The following is a 27,782-nucleotide window of genomic DNA, read 5'->3' as shown; positions in this document are numbered from 1 at the left end:
TTAAGTTGAAAGAATGTAAAGACTGTGCTTAAATTCTTATTTATTCATTATTTATTGATCAAATCTAGTAATTTAAAGGAAAAGAAAATGCATTAAAAATAGAAAAATATTATCAAAATGAAATGAAAGAAGCTTTCTGGACAAAAAAAAAATGCAAGTATTATTTTAGGGCTTCGGGTCATTTTGATCCGCAAGGGAAGGATTTTTTTTTACAAAGTGCGAGGGAAGGATTGCTGAGCTGAATTTATGTACCATCTAGTGGTTTAGAGAAAAATAAAATCAAAGGCGCCTTTTACCCGGGTGTGCCTCAAGCCCCATTGTTTGTAATCAATACATAAAATCTAGTGTTGTAGCTTGGTTCCCAAAAAAAGTTGGTATTTTCTTGGCTTTCATAACAGTGTTGTTACTGCCATATCAAGTGATGAGAGTCTCTAGTGAAATAACCATCCAAAAAACTTTTCATGGGGAATAAAATAAAATGGCGAATGCCATTATATTATGGAAAATATGTATTAAAAAAAAAGAATAACATTTTTCACAGCTGCTCATTATTGCTTATTATTTGTGTTTGTGGACATTTGATCACATCTCAAAAGTAGATAGCCTATATAAGTATGTACACACAACTGATTAAAAGTTTGATCAGATTTCAGATTTTATGAGCTGGAAAAGTAATGAACTTTCATAAAGCAATGAGTAGTAATTGTACCACTTATAACGAGAGGCCCTAAAAAAAGAACTGTTCTGTTAGTTTAAATTGATATAGTTACTATCAAACAAAACGGCTTTTAACATTTTCAAAAACAACTTAAATAATATGTCTACAGATAAACTAGGGGCCCGAATGTACACCCTGAACTTTTTTCTCGCCACAATATCTACTCTGGAAAACGAATTTCCCGCGAAAATATAATAAGCAAAACTGAAGGCAGCGCGAGCGCACAGCACACTCTCTACCGAACTTGACTGCAATACTGTCCAAACTCGAGGTTTTATCAGCTGAGAGTGGAATACATTCAAGAAAGAGGGCGGTAATATTCACGGCACTTTCGACTTCAGGCTGTTTCCCATAGGGCACAAAGCTTCTGGGCTTGTATATTGCTAACAAGTAAACAGCGGCGATATTCCCTTCGCAGCACAATAGTGGACAGCTAATCTTTAAGCATACTTTCTGCTGCGGCTGGCTTCTGTGTTGTAACGTTAGTCGGCGTTCACTATCGCGTGGAGTCCAAATTATGATCCGATAAGAGTTCGCGAAGCGCTCTTTTTTTTCCACGCTAATGAGTCGTCATTGTTGCGATGTTTTTCTACGTGTACATTTGCGTTGTCGCGAATTCCATCCGGTCTGTAAAACAAACTGATCTGCCGGCTCGTGGATGTTAACTGTTACTTTGTTGAGGGGGCGAACCGGTCTCGGCTGCTCTCCCTTTGTTTGGGCTCAGGACTCGGCTGAATCCACTGGGCTTCCGTTTCAAACATCTCATTCGACCGCGAACACAATTCTAGGATGGCTCCACAAAAACACGGCTCTGGTGGAAATGGGTTTTATTCCAACAGCACGAGTAAAGCTGCAAATGGAGGAGCGCACGTATCGTCCGGTGTTGTGATGCCTTCAGTCAAGCGACCCAAGATGGAGCAGATCCAAGCCGACCACGAACTCTTCCTGCAGGCGTTCGAGAGTAAGTTGCTCCGGTTTGCTCGTAAATCTAACTTTTTTCACCCTCTTCGCTTTGTAAACGCGATAAACGGCTGTTTTTCTAGCACACTTAACTGTATCCAATTGTTTTATGTCACACACTCCTAGCTTGAGGACTAAACAACAATACTAACCAATACTACTGTGTCCAGTAGTTCGTGGAATTTCTTAAATATTAATTTTAATGCGGATTATCTGCTCAAGTCATGTTTTTTTTTGTCACAATAGAGTTATTTTAAACACATATTAGTTGTCTAGGCCACATCCTATATGAAACTTAGACACGTGTATCAAGAGATGACACGTGCTTTATGGTGATTTTATGTGTTTTACTATTATATGGCATTGGGGACTTAGACTTATAGTCATAGAAGAGCAAGGGAAATCACCAGTCACAAACAACACAAAACCCTTGAAAACCAGAAGTTTCTCTACACGAACTAAGACAAGTCTTGCCAAACTGCCATCTTGATTAATGTATAAGAGTGTCATTATAAAATAATGGGGTTAATTTCATAGATGCTGGCTCGACATGCTTAGTATGATTTAAAAATAGCAGCTTATTTATTTACATGGCATCTAATTTTGCAACATCAGTGTACGTGATTTCTCTGCACTTCTGTTCACAGAACCAACTCAAATATACAGATTTCTTCGCACGAGGAATCTCATAGCAGTAAGTAGAGCATAATCATGAAGAAATGGTGTGCTGTTCTCCTTTGGATGTAAACTTGGAGAACTGTACATGGCTGCCATAACAATAGCTTAACTGGTTGCATCTTTAATTTTTTCCTTTTCCATCAGCCTATCTTCCTGCACAGATCTCTTACATATATGGCCCACAGAAACTCGAGAACAAGTTCAAAAAGGTAAAATGATTGCTGTATATTAAACAAACTTCATGCAAGTTAATCTCTTTGTTTGTCAAAAAGCCACACCTTCCATTTCCTTGTGTAGGCCTCACAGTGAGACAATTTGTTGACAGATTCACTGCAACTGAGTGATCTTCTTTAGTTGTAGGTGGAGAAGTTAAATGAGGGCTTCACATCTCAACAGATAAAATAACAATGTTTGTTGGCGTCCGTTCTTTCAGAAAGTGCTTTAGAGTGAACGATCTGCTAGAGAAGTCAAAAGTGGATCAGGAACCTCACAAGTAAGATGTCCTTTTATTGCAGATTATTGTGGCTCTTGTTTTCTGAACTTGACTGAATGGGTCAAATGCATGCAGAGGTTTTAACTCCAGTCTTTTGTCTTGTAGTGTGGCTTCAAACCTGCAGCTCACTTTCACTGGATTCTTCCATAAAACTGGTAAGCCAACGTTAAGTTTACATTATTTTTTTTTTATGCTCTTACCAGCATGTACAAATAATATCCCCTGATCCTTTAGTAATTTTGATTTGTTGTTCAATGTATCAGAGAAGCCACTGCAGAACTCAGAGAATGAAGAAAACTCAGTGTCTGTAGAAGTGCTACTCGTCAAGGTCTGCCACAAGAAGAGAAAGGTAAAACTTTGCGCCATAGAGAAGTAAAAAATAACTTGCATTGACCTTGCACACCAACAAAAATAAGCTTCCTCAATGAAAAAAAAAAATGTGTCCTTGTCTTGATATTGTATGTGCACATGAAGGTTAATTTTTAATCTGGTTTTATCTTTGCCATTGGCACATAATTAAAGACCCAATGAAATCACTTGACAAGCACAGTTTTGTGTCCTTTGTTGAGAGCATTTGATTACACCAGTGGTTCTCAATTCCAGTCCTCGTGACCCACTGCTCTGCACATTTTGTATGTCTCCCTTATTTAACACACCTGAACCAGATCATCAGCTCATTAGGAGAGACTCCATGAACTGAACTGAGTGTGTCAGATAAGAGAGACATACAAAATGTGCAGAGCAGTGGGTCACGAGTACTGGAATTGAGAACCACTGGATTACACAAATGCTCACACATTTGCCGTCATTTTTTGTGGGAGAAATTCAGTCAATTCAATAGAAATTTCAAGTGAGGGTGAAAGAATTCCCCACGCAGATTTCCAGTGGATCTGCCATGCTGACCAACAGAAAGCTGCTTGGTTCAAAAGTGAGCTGTGCTTTATAGATTTCTACTCTATTGACAATAGTAGGGCTGTCCCCTAATAGTCGACTAAACGTTATGCCAAGTTCACGCTGCAAAATCACAGGATTTTAAGTCTTATTTGCAAATCATCGAGCTGTGATTGGGGGCAAATCAGCGGGTGATCAGCCCTCGCCGATCTTTATGTGTGAACTACTCGACGGCTCGCCGACGCCAGACAAATATCTAGCATTATAAATATCTGGAGCTATCGGCCGACTCGACATCCTGTGGACGAGCTACAGCCAATGAGAGAGTAAGGTATTGGGTTGAGATCACTGAAAGAAAAACAGCAGCAGCAACAGGCAGCTACTTTCTCATTATTAAACATGTTTTACTTGCCTCCAACTCTCTCTGAAGCACAGACAATCCTTGCTGTCCACGTGTGCTGATCCATTCTTTCACACATATTCTTTGTCTTTTACTTTTTCAGGGTTTTCAGATCATCGCGCTAACTGCTTGCAGCGCTAATTTCTTCCCGATGTCCATGTTCAAATAAACAATTCTTGTTTCGTGTCATTTCCCGTTCCACTTCTTGCGTGTGTTTTCGTTTCAAAACGTGGTTTGGGGACCAGATAGAGTCATTGGGTGACAGTTGTTGTTAGCTTGTGTAGTGTGGCACCCCCTGTTGCGGATCATTTACTTACATTTACATTTACTTCAAGACAGACAGCAAGTCATGTAATCTGAACAGCACAGCGATCTGCCGACGTCTAAAGTTGTTTAATCTGAACTAGGCATTAGTCGACGAACTAGTAATAGTCGGAACTACATTTTAATCAGTCGGTTAGTCGGAGAAAAAAAAAAAAAACTCCACAGGCTTTGGCGAAGTCAGGCGATGACGGATCGCCAACTCGGCTGGCCCATGTGGTGATAAGTTGGGCAAAAAATCCAAAGTGTGGGGAACATTTCAAAAGGGTGAAGAACGACCACAAAAATGTGACGTGCAATCTAATTGTCCATATTGTTGTAGTGTCTTAGTTTGCTGCTATACATTTTATTTATTCGTTTACATATAGGCTAATGTATATTTATTATTTTGTTAGTTTTCATTTAATGTTAAGGCTATTTGTCCGTTGGACTGATTGTTTGCACTAATATATTTAAGTGTTTCAGTTTGCTGTATATTTATTTTATTCATTTGTTTATAATTTATATTTATGTCCTAAATTTCACAAATATATTCGTAAAATTTCAGGGGGTTCTTTGTTTTAAGATAAGGCTGTTATTTATATTATAGATTTATTTTCTTTGCATTCTGATCTCATGCAACATTTGCCTTTGTCGCTGCAGCAAGCTTTATGTGCGTGCTTGAACGCTTAATTTATATTTTAAATGCTCGTTATTATGGTTTAGTATTTCTCCCCCGACTAATAGAGTAATGGCTTAAATGAACGACTAACAGTTGACTAGGAAAATCTTAAGTTGGGGGCAGCCCTAGACAATAGACAACGAATCTTTTTGCCTCAAATTTCATAGAAATTTCACTAATGTGACTAATGTAATTTTAAATTTGTAAATGTTAATTTAGCCAACTTTTAGTAGTACACTAGCATATATATTTAATGGCTGCTAAGCTAACAGACATTTTGAACTCATTTCTGTTTTAGGATGTAAGTTGCCCTGTGAAGCAAGTGCCTACAGGTAAAAAGCAGGTGCCTCTGAACCCCGACATCAGTCAGACCAAGATGGGAGCTTTTCCCACACTCGTAGTGCCCAGCCATGAGTTTGAACCCAGTAACAGCCACATGGTGAAGTCCTACTCCCTTCTGTTCAGAGTGTCACGTCCAGGCGGGAGAGAGCTCAACGGCATGACCACCAGAGACTCCAGTATGAGCTTCAGCTTTTGAGACTTAATAATATTACACCTTGAAACACATTTTGATGAGGCCTGTTCACAAAAAAGTTGTTATCTTCTCAGATGTTATTGAAGAGATGTCTAACAGGAAGAAGAGATACTGCTCTCATCAGGATGATGGAGAAACTACATTTGTGGCACAAATGACAGTTTTTGATAAAAATAGGTAAACATACTTTATTTAACACTACTTTAAATTGCTTATTCTTTTTCGTATTTAGTTGCTTTGTGTTTGCGTGTCTAGTTTAAGACTTTATTTTTGCGTTCCTTCAAAAGACGCCTCCAGCTTTTGGATGGCGAGTATGAAGTCTCCATGCAGGAGATGGAGGAGAGTCCTGTAGGAAAGAAAAGGGCAACGTGGGAAACCATACGAGATGGGAAGGTCAGTTTCAGGCGGTGTTTTATTAGTCTGCATTTTGTACATCATTAAGTAGTTTTTGGTCATCCGTTTGTGATCTTTACCCCATGTTTCAGTGGCTCCCACCCTTCGAGACCTTTTCTCAGGGACCCACACTGCAGTTCACTTTGCGGTGGAACAATGACACTGCTGACAGAGGAACGGCACCAGTGGCCAAACCGCTCGCCACACGCAATTCTGAATCCAGCACAGTAGACAGCAGCAAGCCTAGTAATGTAAAGCCGCCACATGCAGTAGGTAAGATCACAAGCACTGGTTAGTGTTTACAAGTAAAGTTCAATAACTTTTTGGCTTTTAAAGCATATTGATTTGTGTGCAATACTTAAGAAGATTCTAGTCATAACAATGGCTTTTGACATGTTGCAGCTGTGAATGATTCAGTTGGCACTGATCTACCAGTAAGAAGAGAACAAACTCATGTTGAACCTCGTCAGAAACTACATGTTTATTATCAGGTGAGTAACATGCATCTGTAAATTTACCTGACGACACCAACAAAGCTTTCAAAGCAGACGGCACACACAATAATAAAGCACACCTATCTGTGATCCCAGGCCTTTATAATGACTATCAAAGTGCAGGGTGTTTCCTTGCTTGTCTTTCCACTGTAGAATTCTGTGCTGTATGATATCAGCATGAGAGCGCTGGAGTTCATAAGTCCCGCTGTGACATTTCGCTCTGTCCATGGGCCGCTGTGTGGTCATGGTGTGTTGTATCCATCCTCTTGTTTCCTAGTTCCTCTACAACAATAACACACGGCAGCAGACGGAGGCCAGAGATGACCTGCACTGTCCGTGGTGCACGTTGAACTGCCGTAAACTCTACAGCCTCCTCAAGCACCTCAAGCTCTCGCACAGCCGCTTCATCTTCAACTATGTGGTGAGAGACATCACCAGAACAACATCTCAGTGTTTTTTATATTTATGAATGCATTATTTGTAGTTGGACTGGGTTAAATCACATATCTAACCTTTGCATATAGTCAATATTTGGTAGAAATGTTTATACTGAAGTAAAGGTGTTTCTCACCCAGCCTCATCCTAAAGGAGCCAGGATAGATGTGTCAATTAATGAATGCTATGATGGCTCTTACGTGGGAAACCCTCAGGACATCCACTGCCAGCCTGGCTTTGCCTTCAGCCGTAACGGCCCAGTGAAGAGGACTCCGGTTACACACTTCCTTGTCTGCAGGTCTGTGTGGTTTGAAAAAGAGACTGAAAGTATGTGTATCCAAATTAAAAAATGCTGATGCTTTAGCTGCTGCGTGGGCTTAGCGAAAGGTTTCATTATTCATTTCTATTGTGGTTGCGGTGTATATATATATATCACAATATAGTTAAAATTTGATCAAAAATGCATTACTTGGTCATTAATTTCCCCATTAACTAGTCCGTTAAATTATTTGGAAGCAAAACAGATTGTTCATAAGAAATTAATGATGCGTCTGGCATCAGTGCTGAAACAGCTGCTTTGTTCTATAATGCTTGAGTTAAGAGTAAGACTCAAACAGTAGTTTGTTATGAATTTGACTGGTTAATCCGTGTTCTACTCCATTGTAAATTGGTGAATATATGCAAACTTTTTAGGGCGCGTAATTTGAATTCTAGCCCGACTACCATTCAACTGGTAGGTGTCTGAAAGAATTTTTCATACACACAAAAAAGTATCTTATGCTAACCAGGGCTGTGTTTATTTGATCCAAAACAGGAATACTGTGAAATATTACAATTTAAAATAATTTTCTTTTTTTAATGTCACATGATCTTTCAGAAATCATTCTAATATGATTATTTGCTGCTCATGGAACACTTCTTATCAATGTTGAAACGGTGTTGCTTATTATTTGGCATATCTTTTTTTCCAAAATCTTTTGATTTAATATAAAAAAGTTAAAGAAAACTGCATTTATTTGAAATAGAAACCTTTTGTAACATTATCAGTATCTTTACTGTCACTTTTGATTGGTTTAATGCATCCTTGCTGAATAGAGGTATTCATTTCTTTTTTTTTCTTTTTTAAATCTTACTGACCTCAAACTTCTTGGTAGCCGTTAACAGCCTACATCATATGTACTCCGGACACTTGTATTGTAGACATAATCATTTGAGTGTAGACATAAGGCAGCCATCTGTGGCACAGACTTGTTCTCCTTGGTGTCAGATTTGCCATTTCTATAGTATATACTGTAGTGTTGCCCAGGCCTTTTACACTGCATTCACACTTGGTGCTGACGTGAGCATCATAGTGACAACAGCCAATCACTTTTACTTTTTCAGTGTTGCATGAACGCAATTGCATAGGCGATCTGATTGGCTAACTCCTGCGTTGGCGCTTGAAAAGTTGAACGTTTTTCAACTTCTGCCATGAGCGACGCAACGGAACCCACAATTCAGTCCGGCACCCATTCAAAGTAAATGAGAAGCGTTAACTCCGAGGCCCGTGTGAATGCACCGTTACCGACCTTGTATTCATTTCTTTGAATCTGATGTTAAACGCAGTGTTGCGGTCTCCACAGGCCCAAGCGCTCAAAGCCCAGCCTCTCTGAGTTCCTGGAGCCCGAGGATGGAGAACAGGAGCAGCCGCGGACCTGCATCAGCGGCCACAACCGCCTGTACTTCCACAGCGACAGTTGCGTGCCACTTAGACCACAGGAAATGGAAGTGGACAGTGAGGACGAGAGGGACCCGGAGTGGCTCAGGGAGAAGACTGCTATGGTGAGGAAGCAGTCATAATATCATTTAAGACCCTTTGGTTCTGTTACCATTGAAGATGCAGCGTAGAGGACAGATGGCGTGCTGTTTGTGACTCATTGTGTGTGTGTGTGAGTGAGACGTCGTGTCAGAGGAATTATGTTACATTCCCATATTCAAATCACATCTCTGGATCTGATGTAAATTTTCACTAAATCAGTGTTAGTCTGAAAAGGGTCAAATTGACCCACAATGTTGTGTTGAGTGACTATGGATTTCACGCACCTATGAAATTGCAAATAAGTTTGATTTTTATTTGTCATTTTCTGTTTAAATGATTTTGTTCATCTTCATCACCCCTCAGCAAATCGAGGAGTTCACAGATGTCAATGAGGGAGAGAAAGAGGTCATGAAACTGTGGAACCTGCATGTAATGAAACATGGGTACGTATTTTCACTTCTTTCACACTGTCCTTTATATTTTTTTAAGTTTGTTGTATTGACTCTCCTCTTCCATTAAACACAATCCATGTTCCGTATGTTCGGTGTATCACCTTGCACATATGTGAGCTTATCTCTCAGAGGTTGATCACATTTCTGCCAGTAATTTGCTTCTTATTTCCTTCTGTGCAGATTCATAGCTGACAACCAAATGAATCATGCCTGCGTGTTGTTTGTGGAGAACCACGGCACCACCATCGTGGAGAAGAATCTGTGCCAGAACACTCTGCTCCATCTGGTCAGCATGCACGACTTTGGCTTAGTGAATACAGCGACTATAGACAAGGCCATGGCTCACCTGAGAGATCTGAAACCGCACAAAGATAGCCAGGAGCAATCCAAAACGCAAGACAATGCTGATGGCGGATCCAGCGGCGATGGCGAAGTCAGTGTATCAAATTTAGTCAAGACCCAGAATCACTGAAACCACCTCCTCCTCGCTCTTGATTGAATTAAGTGTCACATGGGTGTCAAACGGCCCCTGGACGTGAGAACCACCACTTTCTGCACTCACAGGGTTAAAGATGATGTCTAGTTACTTAGGAACAGGTTGTGTGGGGATTTGACCTGATGTCATCAGAGTTCAAAGCAACTCTAGATTCAAATTACTTGAAGATGCCATTAGAACTACATTCAGATTTTTTTTTTCTCTACTCACACAATCCCCCCCCGTAGCTCTAGCAAGTTTTTAGCACTTGTTTTAGGTGCCTGTTTTTAAAAGGACTATGAAAATATTTTTTAATATATTTTGAATATTGATGGTTGGAAATGGCTCCTACAAACTTGCTTTTATTGCATATTTTTCACAGGGGTTGATAAACTCCTTCTGAAAACTTGAACATATTAGTTTGGCTGGTGTAGAGTTTTTTTTTCTTCGTTGTTGTTATTCAACATTTCTGTTTGTGCCACTTCTAGCATTTTTGGACCAAAGTTTTGCTGATTTCTTTGTGGTGGCTAAAGTGAAAGTTATCCACATTCATTTTTCACCACACTTGAAGACTTCAAATGACTTTTCTTTGGAATCTCGGCTTGAAGAATAACCATCAGTGATGGAGGCTGCCTATGCCTACACTGCAATTCTTTTAAGTTTGTCAAGTTTTTCAGAGCCTTCATTCCACTGACCTTGCAACACAGATACATACAGGTTCAGGGTACTAAAAACAGTGGGATGGGATGCCTTGCAGAAATGTTTACATTTGCCTTATCCATGGAAACATGGACTCTAAGCAGGGTTTGATATTTTGGTGTAAATTGTGGTGTGAACAGGTTTCTTTTACTCTTGTTTGAATTTCAGTGACGTTTTACTGCACACAATACTGTGTCCAGTTCCACCTATTAATATATGTTAGTTTTCTCATAATGCATCTGCTCTGCTGTATCTATCAGTTTACTTTGATTCCAATTTGTTCTTAATGGTGCCCATTTGTTTTATTTTCAGGTGTTTCTGTTGAACCCTGTTATAATATGTACATAAATTTAGTGACATGGCTTTGCTGAAGGTGACTGCATTCAAGAAAGATTATTTTAGACCAAAGTGAAATGGCTACAATGTTTGTCTAGTTTGTTTCAACTCAGAAATGCAAGTCTTCATAGTTGTTTTTTTGCTGTATGCATCTGTTTTAAAGGAAAGGGATCTGTTTGTAAAACACTGTTTTATTTAGCTAAAACTGTGCACTGGTTTAAAAAAAATGTTTTTGGTCAATATGTGAGATCAGTTACTTAACTGGCTGATGCAGTTGCGTAACTGTGAGTGCGTAACACACTCCAGCATCAATTACACAAGATGTGGATTACTGATATGAATTAATGTCAAAAAAAGATATTTATATCAAGAATATGATAGGGACATTATGAAACCTGCTTGAGTTTCTGAATTATGCTGAAACGAGTGCTTCAGGTTCATTATTTAAAATAAAGGTTTTTTTTTGTTTTACAATTGATACCTCACAAGTCATGTTCACACATTCTTTCATTTGTTGGTTTTATTTTAGTAAACATTTGCAAAAAAACGGGAATTTGTCTAAATGTTCCAAACTGTTTATTGCAAATGTTACATCTGTACTGAGAAGGCACAGGCAAAATGAGGTAAATATACATGAAACGGTCACAGTTTTATAAATATAGTATCAGATATTTCATGGGTGTATCCTCATTGGGTTACAAATGTTTTCCTTTCTGCAGTGAGCAATTACATAGTACCTTGTAAATGATGTTCTTCTACCTCAGGAGCAAGTGAATTGGGTGCTTGGCCCCTCATTTTGTTGTGTGAAATGCGTTTTATTTTTTCTAAATCACCGACAAATGCATTATAACAGTTACCGTAAGGTAAGCCAGCTAATGAAAACATGAAATGGAAAAGCAAGACGTATGTATAAAAAAAATAATTAAAAAAAACCAGTTCATCATAAAATGGCACAACACTTAAGCTTAGTGCGAACTATCACATTTCTGTGGAAACATTGTATTGGTATCTACTGATCAGTATTGTGTCGAAGCTGTGAACTGGTTTTAAAAACAGTACTTTCTAGAATACTGAGTACCAGGCAAACAAGAATAAATTACTAGTTGTTAGGTACGCCATCTCTAAATGTTACTGTGTCCTACATAAACCAACATCCAGCTATGTTTAAACAGGCAACAGTTTCTTCCACAGATACATTCTCCACTTCTGACTTGAGAAAACTCATGCAGAAAGATTGTCAGAGCATTAAAGATTGATCTTTGTTGGTCGTTGTGAAGAACTTTTATTTTGCACATTTTCTGAGCAGTTTTGAGTGCCTTTGATCTCTGATCACCTTTTTTTTCTGTGGTAAACCAGACCAACATGCTTTGCAACTTAACACCTGCAGGAAAAGACTTTATTAGACTAACATGTAACAGTCTCTTTTGCAAACATGTACTGTTATGCAAATAACTCAACACCTGTAATGAGGTCAAAGAGTAGTGGTTGGCGTCATACCTCAAAACAGAAGGTTTAATGTTATTCTGCAGTGATATCTGTGACTGATAATAAGAAAAAAGGGCAAAATGTGACACTGTAAGCACTTGGAAAGTTTGATCAAATTAAAGGAACTTGAGGTCTTGAATTCCAGCAGACTGGATATTTCATCATGCAACAATCAAAACACTAGCACTTTCCATCCAGGGTGTGTGAAGGAGCAGCCAAAGAAAAGGCTGTCCAACACCTGATCCAGCAGCCAATCAAACACCACTTCTCTGTTCCCTGAGCCAATCGTCACCCTCAGCTTGAAGTTGCCCCCGTCGCTAGGGTTGTTGTTGTTGCTCACAGGAAAGAGGTTGACCATTTCCATGTCAAAGGTCACAGATGAGCCAACAGTGATGGCTGGCAGCTGGTTGGTCATCTCCTTTCCGTTCACAAACACAGCACCTGGAAACGGGAAAGCACATGTTGACTTAACTCTAATGTTTGCATCACCTTAAGAAGCCTGCAGTCGGTGAGTGGGCGGTGCAGCAGGGAACAATCACACACACAAAAAAAACTTCACTTTTTCTGATTTAACCTTCAACAGCAAAGATGGTGTTATTTTGAGCTGATTTTAAGAAACTTAAATGACTATCAATTTCAATGCATCAGTTCAAAACTGACTTGAACAAAACATTTGAGTCCCAGAAGTCGTCGTTTTTTTGTTTATTTAATTGTTTTAGCAATAAGTATTAATACTTACCTGTTTAGTTTAGTTAAAACAGTGTGATAAACAAGCCTGGATTATTGCTAGATTTAAAGCGTCTGCCAAATGTTACTATACATTGTTACTATTTACATTAATGTGGATTTAAGAATTTAAGAGAAAATGTGTCACCATTTCCACAAAAATATTAAGCAGCGCATCTATTTTCAACATTGATAATAATAATAAATGTTTCTTGAGCAGCAAATCATCATATTAGAATGATTTCTGAAGGATCATGTGACACTGAAGACTGGAGTAATGATGCTGAAAATTCAGCTTGTTTTAAATTGTAGCATTATTTCTTCATATTACAGTTTTTACAGTTTTTGATCAAATAAATGCAGCTGTGGTGAGCAGAAGAGACTTCTTTCACACACAACTAAATCTAACCAACCCCAAACTTTCGAACAGTAGTGTATATACTGCATATCTTCAAAAGGTATTTAACTATATTTTCCTGCTCGTACCATTAGTGGAGATGCAGACAGCCTGATCCCTCTGCAGTGAGTCTGTGTCAGTTCTGCTGTCCGCACACACACCCAAACTGTCACGCTTATCTGTCTGTCCAGCAGCTGTGATCCTGCAAACAAACAAAGAGCAAAGAAATCAGGCACAGTGAGTGAGACATTTGATAGGCCTGCTGATATTTGTTCCTGTAAAAATGTCTTTTACGATGATTCTGCATCTTTCCGTCGTTTTGAATAATTAATCGGTATACGAGTAATATGATCTTAACCTATTTATAGTGTCCCACTTTCAAATGTCCCACAGTTTATCTGCTATGAGAGTGTGAAGAAGAATGAAATGCTGATGTACTTGAAGGTGAGGGTCTGGCCACAGAAGTATGTGGAAGAGTTGGAGTACAGCACGCCTCCATGACCAGCTGATGAGTCACTGCGCATGGCGATGTTCTTCCTACTGCTTAAAATGTAACCATCCACGCCAGGAAGCCATTCTGGAAACACACAGTGAAACAATATTCGTGAAACATGTTCGTTTGGAGGTGTTTCATGAACAATTTACACAGAAATATGTGTTATGAAAAAAGCCCGGTGAGATGTTCCTCTGAACAGTACTCTGAATATACATAAAGGCATAGTTTACCCAAAATTTTAATTCTGGAATCATTTAATCATCCTCATGCCATCCCCGATGTATATGACTTTGTTTGACTATAGGCCATTGCTTTCGGCCAACTGCCCTAAGCGCATTTACAAGTTCAGCTTGACATAAACGTAAGAGGACCGCCACTTCTCGCGCCACGTCACAACGTCCCATAGTCATGAACACTTGTATGACAGCAGACCGGAAGCAATGATTTACAGTTAAAAAAAGTTACAAATATTAGTATTTTTCTCACACACACCTATTGTTTCACTTCAGAAAACAGAATGATTCATCCGCTGGGTCGTACGGAATACCGTCCTGATCGCTGTGTGTGGTTTTTTCAAGTGTCAACCGAGCGGCACCCATTCAATGGCATTATATGGACTAAAAAATGTTCTCTGAAGACAAAAAGCTGTACATCGAGATGGCATGAGGGTGAGTAAATGATGAGAGAATTTTCATTACTATAGCTAATGTTAGAGAGTGTTTGCAATGCTAGGTTTCCTAGTCTGTACCGTGGGGTGCGAGTGTGGTGTAGCCGGTCTGCGGGATGCTCCACGGGCTCCATTCGGTTCGGCCCTCTCCTCTGGCGCACACGCGGAACAGGTGGTCGATGTGCGGGTCAAGGTGGAGCACCAGGAACTCATTGTCTTTCCCGATGTACGCGTCCTCATACTGAGAAGAGTTACCGCGACGGTACTGCAACCGGTAGTCCTGAGGGGTAAAGTCATCGTCCACCTACATGCAAAAAGAACAGGCATTACCAAGAGGCTCACATGGGGTTAAAGAAAACATCTGATGGGCATGAACGTGGGAGGCCAGACCCACCTTACACCAGCGCACCAGCACACCGCCTGGTCTCTCCACCAGCTCCTCAATCTGGACGGGCGGATGAGACGCCACGCTGCCGTGCCGAGCCACGTGCGATCGGAACATATGCAGCAGAGAGTCGTCCAGCTGCGCCGACAGACACGGCACGTCCACCAGCACAGGTACCTCGGGCAGACTGAGGACACATGTATTTACATATACTGTCCTTACGCAGGCTCTATTGATGTCTAGAGAACAGATGCTTTATATGATTCAATATAAATCTTTGGCAAATAATCCTAAAGGCACATCAAGTAGCTAAACTGTCCTTCAGTTAGTATAAAGTAGCACAAAACAATGTGACGATTGTATATTTTTAATAGAGGTGCACAGTTATCCAGCAACATTGTCTTTTCATATTTTTTAGATAATTTCATTAAAACTAAAACTATCCAAAAACACAGACCCTCCTTAGACAAGAGCCTAGCCAACAAAGAGGTGGAGAGCAACGGTTATTCATGTAGGATCGGTGAGTAATGTTTTGAAGGCGGGAATTAAGTCCCGTTTACATGTAACTATAAATTATTCAAAAGTGTTTATTCTAAAACACAAAAGTTAGGATTGTTATTTAAATGTCATCTGAGTTAGATGCTTGGGTGATTCAGCACATCACTGCGAGTACGGCTGCCACCTCTCCATTAAACTTTGAGAAGATGCGTCACAAAACAGATGAGTCATAAAACCAGGCATTAGTAAAGGTTAGCTAATGCGTTTAAGTAAGTGCTGCAGTAATGGAATTACGGGAATATTGTCTTCTGAACTTCAGAAATAGGTTGCTTTGTTTCTGAGTGTGACAGTGATATATCAAAGCTCTGGGCCAGTTGAGGTTTGTCAAGAGAATGAGTGTGTGCGCTCCTCACCTGTCTAACTGGATCTGCAGGGCTTTCTTAGTGAAGCTGCCCAGCTTGTCCTCCTTCTCATTTATACCACAGCGGATGGCAGCCTCCCCTGAAAGGACAGATGTATTATTACATTCATAACTGAACATCAGGGCAACTGTAACAAATATGTGACCCTGGATCACAAAACCAGTCACATGTCGCACGGTATACATTGTATGGGTCAAAATGATTGATTATTGATATTAAGTAAAGATCATGTTCCATGAAGATATTTAGTACATTTCCTACCGTATATATATAAAACATTTATTTTTGTGAGTGAATGCAGCACAATCGCGAACATAAATGGACAACTTTAAAGGAGATTTTCTCAATGTTTGATTTTTTTGCACCCTCAGATTCCAGATGTTCAAATAGTTGTATATCAGACAAATATTGTCCTATCCTAACAAATACGTCAATGGAAAGCTTGTTTATTCAGCTTTCAGATGATGTATAAATCTCAATTTTAAAAAATTGTGGTCCAGGGTCACATATAATCAAATGAGCTCAAGAGGACATTATAGCTATTGCAAAATCAAAATAAATTGCAAAATAAAACTCTTAAATATTTAATAAGCTAACAATTTGATAGCTAGCAATTATCAACAATAAGATTTCTTTTTCTGCTGGTCCATATGTGCCAGTAGGTTCAAATTTGTACTTTATCTGCTTATACTTTCAATGACCCTACAGCAAAAATGTATATATTTTAAATACAATTTATTTGAATAAAATTAATTTCCTTTTTAGCAACATCATTTTATGTTTGAAAAAAAATATTTATGTAAATTATTATATTTCAATGTTTTTAAACAAATCTTTACAAAAAGCTAAAAAATATTTAGTTTTAATTAAACTAAACTCTTTCACACAGGCTCTGAGCGCCATCATTGCTGAGCCTTGAATAGCCCATTTTTTTCACAGTTTGATCAGATTCTACCACACAATGGCTATTCTTCAACTACTTAAGCAAATGTCTGGCCTGATTTCATTTCATACCGTTGACATAGACCTACAAGCTGGCATATGACTGATCTCTAAAAGAAACTGACTGACATGAAATCAGATTAGTGTGACTGTAGTTGAAGAATCATTTTAGCTTGAACAATGAGTGGCCAGCCTCCACTTCCACTGATCTGACAGACTCACCCTCTCGGAGCAGCTCATCAGCTGTGCTGACTCCACTCTCAATGAGCTTCTGGCAGTCATCTAAGGGACTGACACTGTCCAGCTCGATGTTGTCGACTTCTTGCAACAGAGCGTTCAGTCTCTCGGTCAGCAGTCGACTCACCGCCACCTGCACCTCCTGGAAGTGCCGCTGCAGAGCATCACGTGTCTGACTGGCACTGCCTCGCACCTGGACACACACACACACACACACACACACACAATGTTAAAATTTTCACATTTTACTATCTTTGTGGGGACATTTGGTCCTAGCAATGTAGGTTAAACTAGAACGAACACACACACACACACACACACACATACACACACACACACACACACACACACACACACACAGACAAGATTTACATACAAACACCTCCATTACACTAAACTGCTAAGGATAACTTTTAGAAAATTTGCATTTCCTCAAACCATTAAGTATACTTTTTAAAGTGTATTTTTATTAAACGTTTAGAAAATGCTTCATTTCTCAGTCTACAGTGTAAAGTATAAAGTGTAAAACTCAGAAGGGCTCAGAAAAGGCCTCAGGTCATAGAGTGCACTGTGTCTCCCTTCAGTAGCTCTGAGCACCAAATGCAACAATGATAAGGAGATACTTTCGATGTTGAGATGTGCAGGAAGTGTAGGATGTGCAAGAAGTGTAGGAGTGTTCATGCAAGAAAGATTAAAATGTGTACCTGATATTTTCCTCTGCTTTAAGAGCAGGAAGAGGATGGGCTGATAAAAATTTAAGATAACCCAACGAATGACCATTGGTTGAGAAAAGTTTAAACAGGTTGTAAGAAATTGTATAAAGGCCAGGACGCACCAAGCCAATGGTCGGCCATCGGGCCGTTTCTGAGCATCGGTCGGCTTAGTTTTTTCGGTGTGTGCACAGCTCAGTCAGATTCCGCCAGGTTTTTTTTGGGCCGATGCAGCATGTTTAATCAGCGTCGGGCTGTTGGTGAGAGAGAGAACTCTGATTGGCTGTTCAGCTTAGCGAATGAGTCCGTGCACGAGAATAACAGTGAAAGTGATGAAAGCGAGCAAAGAAGTCAAGATGGTACCGACAGAAGCTGTTATAATTTTACATCGTCTTACCTGAGCATTCGAACACACGGATATTTTCATAATAACATGAGCGGACTGGAATAAAGAAAGTGATTAACATGATTGCTATTCAAAATGTTAAAGCTACACTGTGTAATTTTTTAAGTTGATTCTTAGCAAAAAACACTTTGTTCTTTAAAAATGATGTGCTCATTAATGTGTAATTACTTCTACCAACTAATCAAGTATTCTCGTAAGCGTAGAATCTGCCATTTAGAATACATACGAGCGAGTCGCTCGAATGGCGGCAGCCATGTTGCGCCTCCATCTTGAAAATACATTAGCCAAAGAGGGACATACCTGGAAATTCGAGCTTCGCCTTTCGCGTTTTTACTCAGTGGCACCGTGACGAATGCGAGGGGGAGATTACTCGCGACTGCCGGCAGATTTGAAATAATACGGCCACCGTAGGAGTTAAAACGCCCTTGGAATGGGAGGGGCTAGAAAGTAATATTCAGTTGGTAGTCATAAACAATTTCACCGCTAGATGGGAGAAAATCCTGACCTACACAGTGTAGCTTTAAGCAAACACTGATTTGTATACGGTTTTATATCTACAGTCCTAGTTTCGGTTTCCCTTTTTGAATGACGAAAATAGACTCTTGATACCTGCTGATATACAGTAGACAGATATTTACTTACACTCAGGCACAGAACGCACGTGCTAGTCGACAGTCGCCTTTAGTCCTTTTGGTGCGTTCAAGCGCAGCTTTTTGTCTAAGAAAAAGTTCTGCAGGCATCTCGGCTTTGTTGTCTCCACCAATAAAGTCTGAGCTTTGGCATCTGGAAGTCCTTGACTCGAGTGCATTTTGAAAAGAGGGGAAGACTTTTTCCACGACAACCACAGGCTCAAAAGAGATTTTGACACTGTTTTTAAGAAGTCTATAGTACTATTCAGACAGGACTTGTTTTTTAAACAATGTTTGAATTACAAATATTTGTAACAATTATTAAGTTACTTTAGGGTGTCAATGAAGTCCATGAAGGTGCACCAGGTAGTAAAGAAAATGATCTATTGTTATGGTAAATTACAGTAAATAAGAAGAAATTTTGTGAAATATACAACGTTCAAAAGTTTGCACTCGGTAAGATTTTTTAAATGTTTTTGAAAGAAGTCTTTTACACTCACACTCATGCATTTATTTGATCAAAAGTACAGTAAAAATAGCAACATTGTGAAATATTATTATGGGGCTGTTGAATGCTTGATTCTGATTGGTTGACGAACGTTCTAAGTTGTGCAGTTATTTTCAGGTAAACGCACGGCTAAAGTAGTTCCAGGCAGGTCTTGACCGCATTACAGTTCCATATCACCTACAGAACCAAAACCCACAATCACAATTTTATTGACGATTTTATTAGTAAAATAGTTTAGAAACTTAAAAGCTACATGACGTTTGGTGTACTCACTTTTGTGAGATACTGTAACTGCATTAGACTGCTATCAGTGGCTCAAGTTCTCCGTTGGAAGCTCTAAAATTATGTTTTGGAATTAGCAACGGAGGATGAGATGCATAAGAAATGATTCCCAAACAAGAGCTGTTTTAAGAACAAAAACCTGACAAACGTTTGTCAAACCTGTTTGTCAAAATGTTTTGAGGTGTGGTAACCGTAGTATAAGCGGAATACTTGACTCTGGCCCGTTGAATTATTAGAAAAATAAGGCACACTCGAGGTGTAACTCCGCTTCGCGTTGTGGAAGCATTACCACATCGGGTGTGCGTTATTTTTCTAATAATTCAACGGCCTGGAGTAAATTATTCCTTACTTAAAATAACTTTTCTATTTTAATGTTTTAAAATGTGTAATTTCTTTCTTTAAAATGTAATTTCTTCCTGTGATGTCAAAGCTGAATTTTCAGCATCATTACTCCAGTCTTCAGTGTCACACGATCCTTCAGAAATCATTCTAATATACTTAGATATTAGATAATATTCATTTTGTGGAAACGTGAAACTTTTTTCAGGATTCATGATGAATAAAAAGTTCAAGAGAACAGAATTTATAGGAAACAGGGATCTTTTGTAACAATATAAATGTCTTTACTGTCCCTTTTTATTAATTTAATGCATCCTTTAGTTTATCCTATATTCATTTAGTCATATATGAGGGTTACATAAATCAGTGATAGTAAGTGCCACTGTCTTATTTTGAACATGAAGTGTAGGACTGAAAGCGGAAGTGGTGAGAAGTGAATGGCACATTTCTTGGTGCATCTTTCAGACTAACTGCTTCACCTTCAACAAAATGGAGCCAAGAGTGACAGGAAGCCTGGCGGTTTTCAATGTAAAAAAAACAAACAGTTCCTCTTATCTTGTGAACATGAAACTTGCACTTGCAAAAGAAAGTTAGCTTGGGCCCTTTAATGCCATGTATCAATGAACATTTGTATCTGTGCTGCAAGTGAACTGTGAACCAGTACACTAGCTTAAAACCTAGTGAAATACCACACACAAGCACTCTTCACACTGACATAAAAGGACACGTTAAAGCCTGTAATTATAAGAATTCCTTGAGTCATATTTCTGGAACGAGGAAAAGTCTCATTCCCTTATAATCAGTGAAGCCCAATGCAGCCCTGGGCAAAGCATGTTGACAGAAATGCACAACAGGCCGCAGAGCAAAAGTGTTGACGATTAGCACCGTGGAACTAGACAGACTGTAGCCACAGTGTGTGTAGGTAGAGACAGCACCAGGAAGTGGGAAGAGAGTCTAAAATAACACAGATAAAGTGGTGCAGGATAAATGGATGAAACCCAAAAAAGACGGTGCTATTAATGAACCTTAGTGGAAAGTTCCAGACATGGCTTTGTTTGCAACTGACGCAGGAAATGCTGCTGTCCAGAGACGTGCATCATTCCACATACGTTGAAGTCTTATCAGGATCAGTCTGAATATTTTGAGCCAGGACAGAATCCTTTGCCTAAATATTGTTATTCGTGACAATGCGCTGTGAGGAGCGCGTGGAGGGTGGAGGTGATTAGAAGTGCAGGCTCCCCATCACAGGATGTTTAGACTCAGCCTTCCCAAAGATTCAGTAGGATCATACAAAACTCTTCAGTAACTCTTTTATAATGTCAGACGAACACAGGCGCAAGAACAATATTCCTGGAATTTATGTTCAGCGTAATGTGCTTCAAAATTATATTCTTAGCTTGTTCTGAGCTGGCATTTTGGTCAAATTTAAATAATTGAAAGTGAATTGATCTAAGGCCACAGTGAGAGTATGAGAGTGGAGCGACAGCAATTTCACTTCCCAATTAAAGCCCAAAATCACATCGTTCCATGTTTACTTCATAGTCAAATTGATCAAAATCGAAATATAAAAAAATACCTGAAATATATAATTAATTTATTTTTCATCTGGGCACAAGACATTTAAATAAACACAAAAATTAACAAAACAGAACTGTAAATATAATTAACAATTATAAATAAATAATTATATAATTATATATATATATTATATAGACAAATATGTATGCTAGTGTTGACCAAACACGCTATAGCTCTGCATGTGTTCCCTGTGATCATGTATTAAGACTCCAGCTGGCTGCAGTGTGGCTCGTGGGTGACAGGCTATGGGAAACAGAGGCCACTTGAAGGATTTAAGGAAGCATCAGTGGCTGAAACAGAGTGTAATAACTTAAAGAGGAAGTAGACAAGAAACAACAGCTAATGTTAAAGATCTAGCATCAAGCTCAACTACTGCCCAGGAAGCTTCAGTTCTTTTAATACATGAAGAATCTTGATACAGAAGAGCCTCTACAGCTGGAAGCTGGAAGTAGTTCTGTTCATACAGGACAAATGCAGTTTGACCCGAAGATTAACCGCAAATGTTGTCACTGCTGTGAATAACAGAGCATGTGATATGATCATATCAGATGGGCTGCACATATGGGATCTCACTCAGACAGCTGCACACGCTGTGAGGTTAATCACAGTACCGTGGGGCATCATACAATCACCAGTCAATGATCCAAAAAGTTTGGTTCAATTCTCTGTCCTGTGGTGGATGTGAGGAGAGAGAGCTTAACATTCTCTGAGTTTAATGTCTCATAATGAAGAGCAGGAAATTACAGCCTTGTTTACTCTCCGAATGAAGCATTGTGGGAGGTGGGGGAAGGAGGAAGTTGGGTAAGATGCCAGAAGCAAAGACTGAAGATAACACCGAGCAGCAGGCCGGCTTTACATCCTACAGTCACCCCGGGAGACGTGCGGCATGAATCAGCCCTTCTGTGCTGACCAACAGGCTTCCTGGCACTGAGGATCCGAGACAGCAGGGGTATCACTTACCCACGCTCTCTCAAAAACACCCACATATGTTCCGTTATTTGGTTACTGTGTAGGGAACCACTATCTTTGTGGAGCTGAATTGTTTCTGGCATTTTCTACATTGTGTTCGATGTAGTATTTTTATGCATTGGTGCATGCTGGGTGTGATCAGTAGCAATTTCACTACTGTCTCTATGGTTTGTCCAAACCAGACACGATCAGATAAAAACAGATTTACATGGAAGAGATCGCTTTATCTGAGCCAGCCTTGACCAAGACAAGTTACGAGCAAGAGGACATTTTGTCAATTGCTTGGTTCCTATTCCTGTCAATGTTGCGCAAAATTGGACAGAGAGATAGACAGACAGATAGAAACATAGACAGATAGATATCAAAACAAAAGCTAATTCAAAACATTAATAAATACTATAATATTGGATAAATCATTTCAAAATAACACGGCACAATTTTAATTTTATGGACCAAAGTGGAAAAACACTAAATTTCCAGATTACCTGTTGAATTCCAATACATTATAAACAAAAATTTCCACAATTCAACTTCCTTTCTTCTTCAATTGGTGTTGCCAATTAAAGTGCCCCTATTATGATTTTTCAAATATTACCTTTCATGTAGTGTGTTATACAACTGTTTGTGAATGTAAAAGGTCTGCAAAGTTTTAAAGATCAAAGTGCACGACAAAGTTATTGTCTCCTAAAATAAAGATTTGATTCTGAACTGCTGAAACGAGTCATCAGCAATTCCAGTCTCACTTCCTGTTACAAACCTACGTATTAACAATGTAACAAATTCGCATAATGCCAGCCTATGATCTTCATTGACTGCTCGTGAACAACGTCTACTTAGTACTATTCTATTCTGTTGTTACTATTCACATCACTGTGTATACTGATGAGCAGAGTAGCTCATGTAAAGGAGGGGTTTAGAGAGACTAAATCTTCAAACAAACCGTTTTCAGACTCTTTGAGAAATAAGGTGATGTGCAATGTATATTATGAGAAAAAAGTGGTTTTTGACCTTGGAGGCCTGTAAACCTATTGTAGGAGACCTCCAAAACCAAATTAGGAACCTTTAAAATAGAAAATTCAAATTCAAATTCCAACTCATGAATTCTTAAATTCAGAATTTTGGCCAATCCTGATTTCTGCAGCGCCACACTGGGTAGCCCCGCCCACTGTGAAATCTCATTGGTCCAAAATCCCACCGTATATGAAATATCTTCTGATTGGCAGTGATTGTGTCACATTGCACAGCAGTTTCGGTGTGGACTGACATGTTGCAAGTTGTTGGAAACCTATTTATTCCTTCCGCGGCAGTGCAGAGAGCTGCAGCGTACCTGTTTGCGTGCCTGGCTGAGTCCATGCAGTCTCTGCTGTAGTTCGCTTCTGTAGTTCTGGGCTGCCTCGATGCTCTCCTTCGCCTCCTGCAGCAACGCCTCTGCCTCTATTGACATCCTTGTTGGCCTCTGCCAAAGCACAAATATCAAGGTAAAGTGTAGGAAAACATTTCCATTGATAGAGATAACTTTTAGTTTGACTAGATTTCTCATTATGGGGTTAGAAAACATTACAGCGAAAGGCTAAAGCCAAACACCCATTCTGGAAAATGTCACTCTAACAAAGCTAAAATAATAATAACAGGAGCATGAAATTCCACACAGGCCTGAAAAACAGAGCCTGTTCCTCATGGTCTGTGCTCATAAAAATGTAACACCAACTTTATGCAACCATCAGGCTATCATTTCCACGTCATGTGGAAGTAAGGAAGCGTGTTTTGAAACATAAAAACATGTTCACAGGCTTATCTGTTGAATTTTAGCACACGGGGATGATGCAGTCATGTATAGTTATGACTAAAAGGCTCAGACGCTATAACCTTGAGAAACCACATTCAAGTCAACCGTCATATCAGTGCAAAATCACAGGAGTCATGGAAATTAATCACTGGCCTGAAGGTTACATGTACTGAAAACAAGACCTGATGAGATGTGTGTGCAATAAACTCATTCGCATAACAGTGCGAGCCACGGTTTTAGATAGGATGGCATCAATCTGTGTGACACTCGACACACGGCTGTGCCGGTTTGTGCTTTGACTGCTTTCACTTTAAATAGCAAATCTGTGATCAAGGAACATTGATTCTCAATCAAATAATTATTCACATTCACAACTGTTCTGATTCTGGTTTTTGGACAGGAGAGCACAAAGTCAATACTAGATGCAAATATTAATAATGCAACTAACCATATACTCGCAAATAGTTTTAAAAAGGAGGAGAAAATGTTCCTATATATTTAGTTGTTAACATCAAAGAAACTCAAAATCATCCACCACTTGTCATGGCAATTAATGCTAAAATAATATTTGGACTATTGTTTGTTCTGTGTTAAGGGCCAGTCACACCAAGGAACATAACGATAACTATATATATATATATATATATATATATATAAAACGATAAAGTTTTAATAATCATTCTACTTCTATAAGAATAGTAAAGTCCTCTCCACACAGCTAAACAGAAGAACGATATTGTTGGAATCACTTTTCAGAATGTTTTTTCTTATCTGATAAACAATTACAACACTAGAGGCCAATCAGAATCCACCTTGAGCATTTAAAGCGGCAGATGACGTAACTGCGGCACACACTGATAATAAACAGAATGCTATTGTGCATTGGTTTGAAATATGCTACTGTATTTATAGTTATGATTCTTGGTCTGAACAGGCCTTTAGGCTGGTAATCACATTTCTGCTGGTATTTATGAACTAACTTCATAAATGTGATTACCAGCCTAAAGGCCTGTTCAGACCAAGAATATATTAAAAACCTTATTTACATATTTATAAACCTTCTCTACAACTACTAACAAGAAAACTCACTTCTTTACTGATCAGGGGATCTGTTTTGAGGCTAGCATGCTACAATGAAACCACTTCCGTTAAAATGGGTGTTCCGTTCAAGTGAAAGAAACTGCACTTTCCTTACATGTGCCCATGTGGCTTCAATTTATAAGCATGACTGAACCTACCCATATACACTGCCCTTAACTAAAACTACACCTTAACTTTTGTACAATAGTGCCTGTATAACACTGGTGTCATTGTGCAGGAGAGAACAGCTGCCTATTTGTTTTTTGCGTGTAAGTGAACACAAATACAGGACAGGTGGATCGGCAGCTCTGTTATGCAAGCTATTAAATGTACCCTTGTTTAACACAAAGATGCTGACTTTAGTACACAGAGCAGAGAACGAAGCTGTGCTCAACTCTCAAAAACACCCTTTCATCCATACACATGTGAGAGAGAAACCTAAATAACAAACTGTGACCTGCACCAACAAGCCTGTGTTTCCACACTCATCTCCCTCATGATCAATGCCTAAAAAATGTGATGAGCTGCAACCGCTGCATATTTAGCAGATTTTGACATTTAATGATCAAGGGAAAGGGAGCGGTTCTCCAAATTCATAGTCTAATCCTCTGATTTAGCAGCAGGGTTCTCATCCAGACTGGGGTTAAGAGCATTAAGACTAGCAATTATATTATCTATTGCTCTTCCAGAATCCTTTCCCACAAGTGAATCCATCAGGGAGTACAGCAGAAGACTGGATAACTTTCAGAGGGACATGAATGACCTAGATTCAAAAAAAAAAAAAAAAAAATCTGCTACCAAAAGACAATGTTGGGAATTCCAGGATGAGATGTGTCAGATCTGAGGATCATGTGTCCCGCTTCACAATCTGTGACCGTTCCCTGATAAGGGCCACAGTATAAAGGGCCCTTCTCTTAAGATGAATACCATAAGATGCATTTAAACAAACAAGTGTTTATAAACCACCAGAGGTCATTTTCATCCTGCTGCCTATCAGCTTTACTGTTATATTCTTAAATAAAAACGTGTATTCCTCTTTTGGTCCAATCCAAGTATTAGAGGACAGTTATGTAAAGTGCAGTATTTATCTATGGGCCACACTGATGCATCGTGCACACTCAACATGTTTATACATGTCCAAAACAAGTGAAAAGTACAGGAAGATGGGAGAAGAGCAGTAAAGATATATAAATATTACATTTAAAATCATCTTTGAGAAACAACTGATAACTAAAGTAGATAGAACTTAGCAGTTATTTTAAAACTCAGGAAAAGAAGCAGTTCATGAGACTCTTCTATGAGGATCGCCACACCAACACTCATCACTTTAACTCATCTCAATCTTACAGTAAGCTCTTCAAACTGCTCCACCCATAAACCTGCTCACGAAGAGACAGCATATCTAATTGAGCACTGAAAAATAAACTGTAACGAAAAATATGCTATTATTGTAAAGAGGTTTTTGCAGTATTACCTTATGCGAGTCTGTCTTGTGTCATATTAACTTCTGCTGCGGAGTTCCGCCATTGACGCCCTGGCAACAGAAGAGCTCGAGGCACATATTTTCACTTTGATACAAACCCGTCATCCAATCAGATGCCGCATCGCTGTGTTTTCCTCCTGCCTGCTGTCAGTTCTAGCCAATCAGATGATTTAACCTCTCTTAACCCCGCCCCATCTTTTGTTAAAAACCCAAAGCGCACGAAGGCGTCAACAGAGTTATTTGGCGTCAGACAACAAGGGAAGGTAACTTCTGTTGATCACAATATAACTGTTGTCTTGCAGATATTTGTGAATTATGAACAGTACTGTAGCTCAAGACTTTCAGAAGAAAAATGTACAACCATCGTTGTCAGAACGCGGAATACCAAATTTACTGTGAAATAATAGACTCATGTTTCATCAGCTGAATGGTTGCTACTGGTATTGTAGTTTTGAGTTATTGTTTTGTGTGATCTATTTTGTAAAATATACAAAAACCAGAGTTTCGTAAGCAAACCCATTAATTTATCTCTCTCTCTCACACACACACACACACACACACACACTCAGTTATCTAAATGGGGACATTCCATAGACGTTATGGTTTTTATAATGTACAAACTGAGATTTTGTCAGGTTTTGTTCACTTCTGGGTGTGGTGACAGTTTGGTAGCTGCTTTGTGTGGGCAGTGAAAGCTAATTATACACATTATACACAGTTATTTTGTGATGACTCATTAAATGTTGTGATATGAAACGTTACAGCTTGAAATAACTTTACAATACCAAAGTACTTATATGAATAAATGAATGAATGACTGAGGCATTTATATAGCGCTTTTCATATGTACTTCTGTTCTGTACACCCAAAGCCCTTTACAATTGTATCAGGGAATCTCCTCAACCACCTCGAGTGTGCAGCATATGTTATAACTACAAAGTACTTCTATAATGTGTGCCTCTAAATTAAAATATTAAAGTTTCTTGAAACACTAAAACACCCTTTTCAGGTGTTAACA

At 39.1% G+C, this 27,782-nt stretch overlaps 2 protein-coding genes across 2 annotated transcripts; one reads left to right on the top strand and one right to left on the bottom strand.

Moving 5' to 3' along the window:
• Positions 1 to 946: 946 nt before the first annotated feature.
• Positions 947 to 11,217, top strand: suz12a (SUZ12 polycomb repressive complex 2 subunit a). The gene is made up of 16 exons (XM_084114745.1): positions 947 to 1,679; positions 2,326 to 2,372; positions 2,501 to 2,565; positions 2,790 to 2,849; positions 2,955 to 3,004; positions 3,113 to 3,198; positions 5,421 to 5,640; positions 5,732 to 5,834; positions 5,945 to 6,050; positions 6,143 to 6,323; positions 6,453 to 6,541; positions 6,822 to 6,965; positions 7,120 to 7,277; positions 8,602 to 8,800; positions 9,141 to 9,220; positions 9,410 to 11,217. Exons 1-16 carry the CDS (start codon positions 1,508 to 1,510, stop codon positions 9,699 to 9,701), a joined length of 2,052 nt encoding a protein of 683 aa, XP_083970871.1. The 5' UTR covers positions 947 to 1,507; the 3' UTR covers positions 9,702 to 11,217.
• Positions 11,139 to 26,895, bottom strand: crlf3 (cytokine receptor-like factor 3). The gene is made up of 9 exons (XM_084114757.1): positions 26,756 to 26,895; positions 23,743 to 23,871; positions 16,980 to 17,187; positions 15,807 to 15,894; positions 14,905 to 15,082; positions 14,592 to 14,814; positions 13,786 to 13,924; positions 13,437 to 13,549; positions 11,139 to 12,665 (listed from the first exon to the last, which is right to left on the bottom strand). Exons 2-9 carry the CDS (start codon positions 23,857 to 23,859, stop codon positions 12,397 to 12,399), a joined length of 1,335 nt encoding a protein of 444 aa, XP_083970883.1. The 5' UTR covers positions 23,860 to 23,871; positions 26,756 to 26,895; the 3' UTR covers positions 11,139 to 12,396.
• Positions 26,896 to 27,782: the final 887 nt, after the last annotated feature.

Source organism: Abramis brama, assembly GCF_963993115.1.
Source record: "Abramis brama genome assembly, chromosome: 1".
NCBI lineage: Eukaryota > Metazoa > Chordata > Actinopteri > Cypriniformes > Leuciscidae > Abramis > Abramis brama.
This window is presented reverse-complemented; position numbering and strand designations above follow the sequence as displayed.

Coding starts and splice junctions, on each gene's coding strand:
- suz12a (XM_084114745.1), top strand. CDS start 1,508: ATGGCTCCACAAAAACACGGCTCTGGTGGAAATGGGTTTTATTCCAAC. Junction 2,850..2,954: donor GTGGATCAGGAACCTCACAA/GTAAGATGTCCT, acceptor TTTGTCTTGTAG/TGTGGCTTCAAACCTGCAGC. Junction 5,641..5,731: donor CATGACCACCAGAGACTCCA/GTATGAGCTTCA, acceptor TTATCTTCTCAG/ATGTTATTGAAGAGATGTCT.
- crlf3 (XM_084114757.1), bottom strand. CDS start 23,859: ATGTCAATAGAGGCAGAGGCGTTGCTGCAGGAGGCGAAGGAGAGCATC. Junction 13,550..13,785: donor GGCCAGACCCTCACCTTCAA/GTACATCAGCAT, acceptor GTTTGTTTGCAG/GATCACAGCTGCTGGACAGA. Junction 12,666..13,436: donor TGTCTGCATCTCCACTAATG/GTACGAGCAGGA, acceptor TCCCGTTTCCAG/GTGCTGTGTTTGTGAACGGA.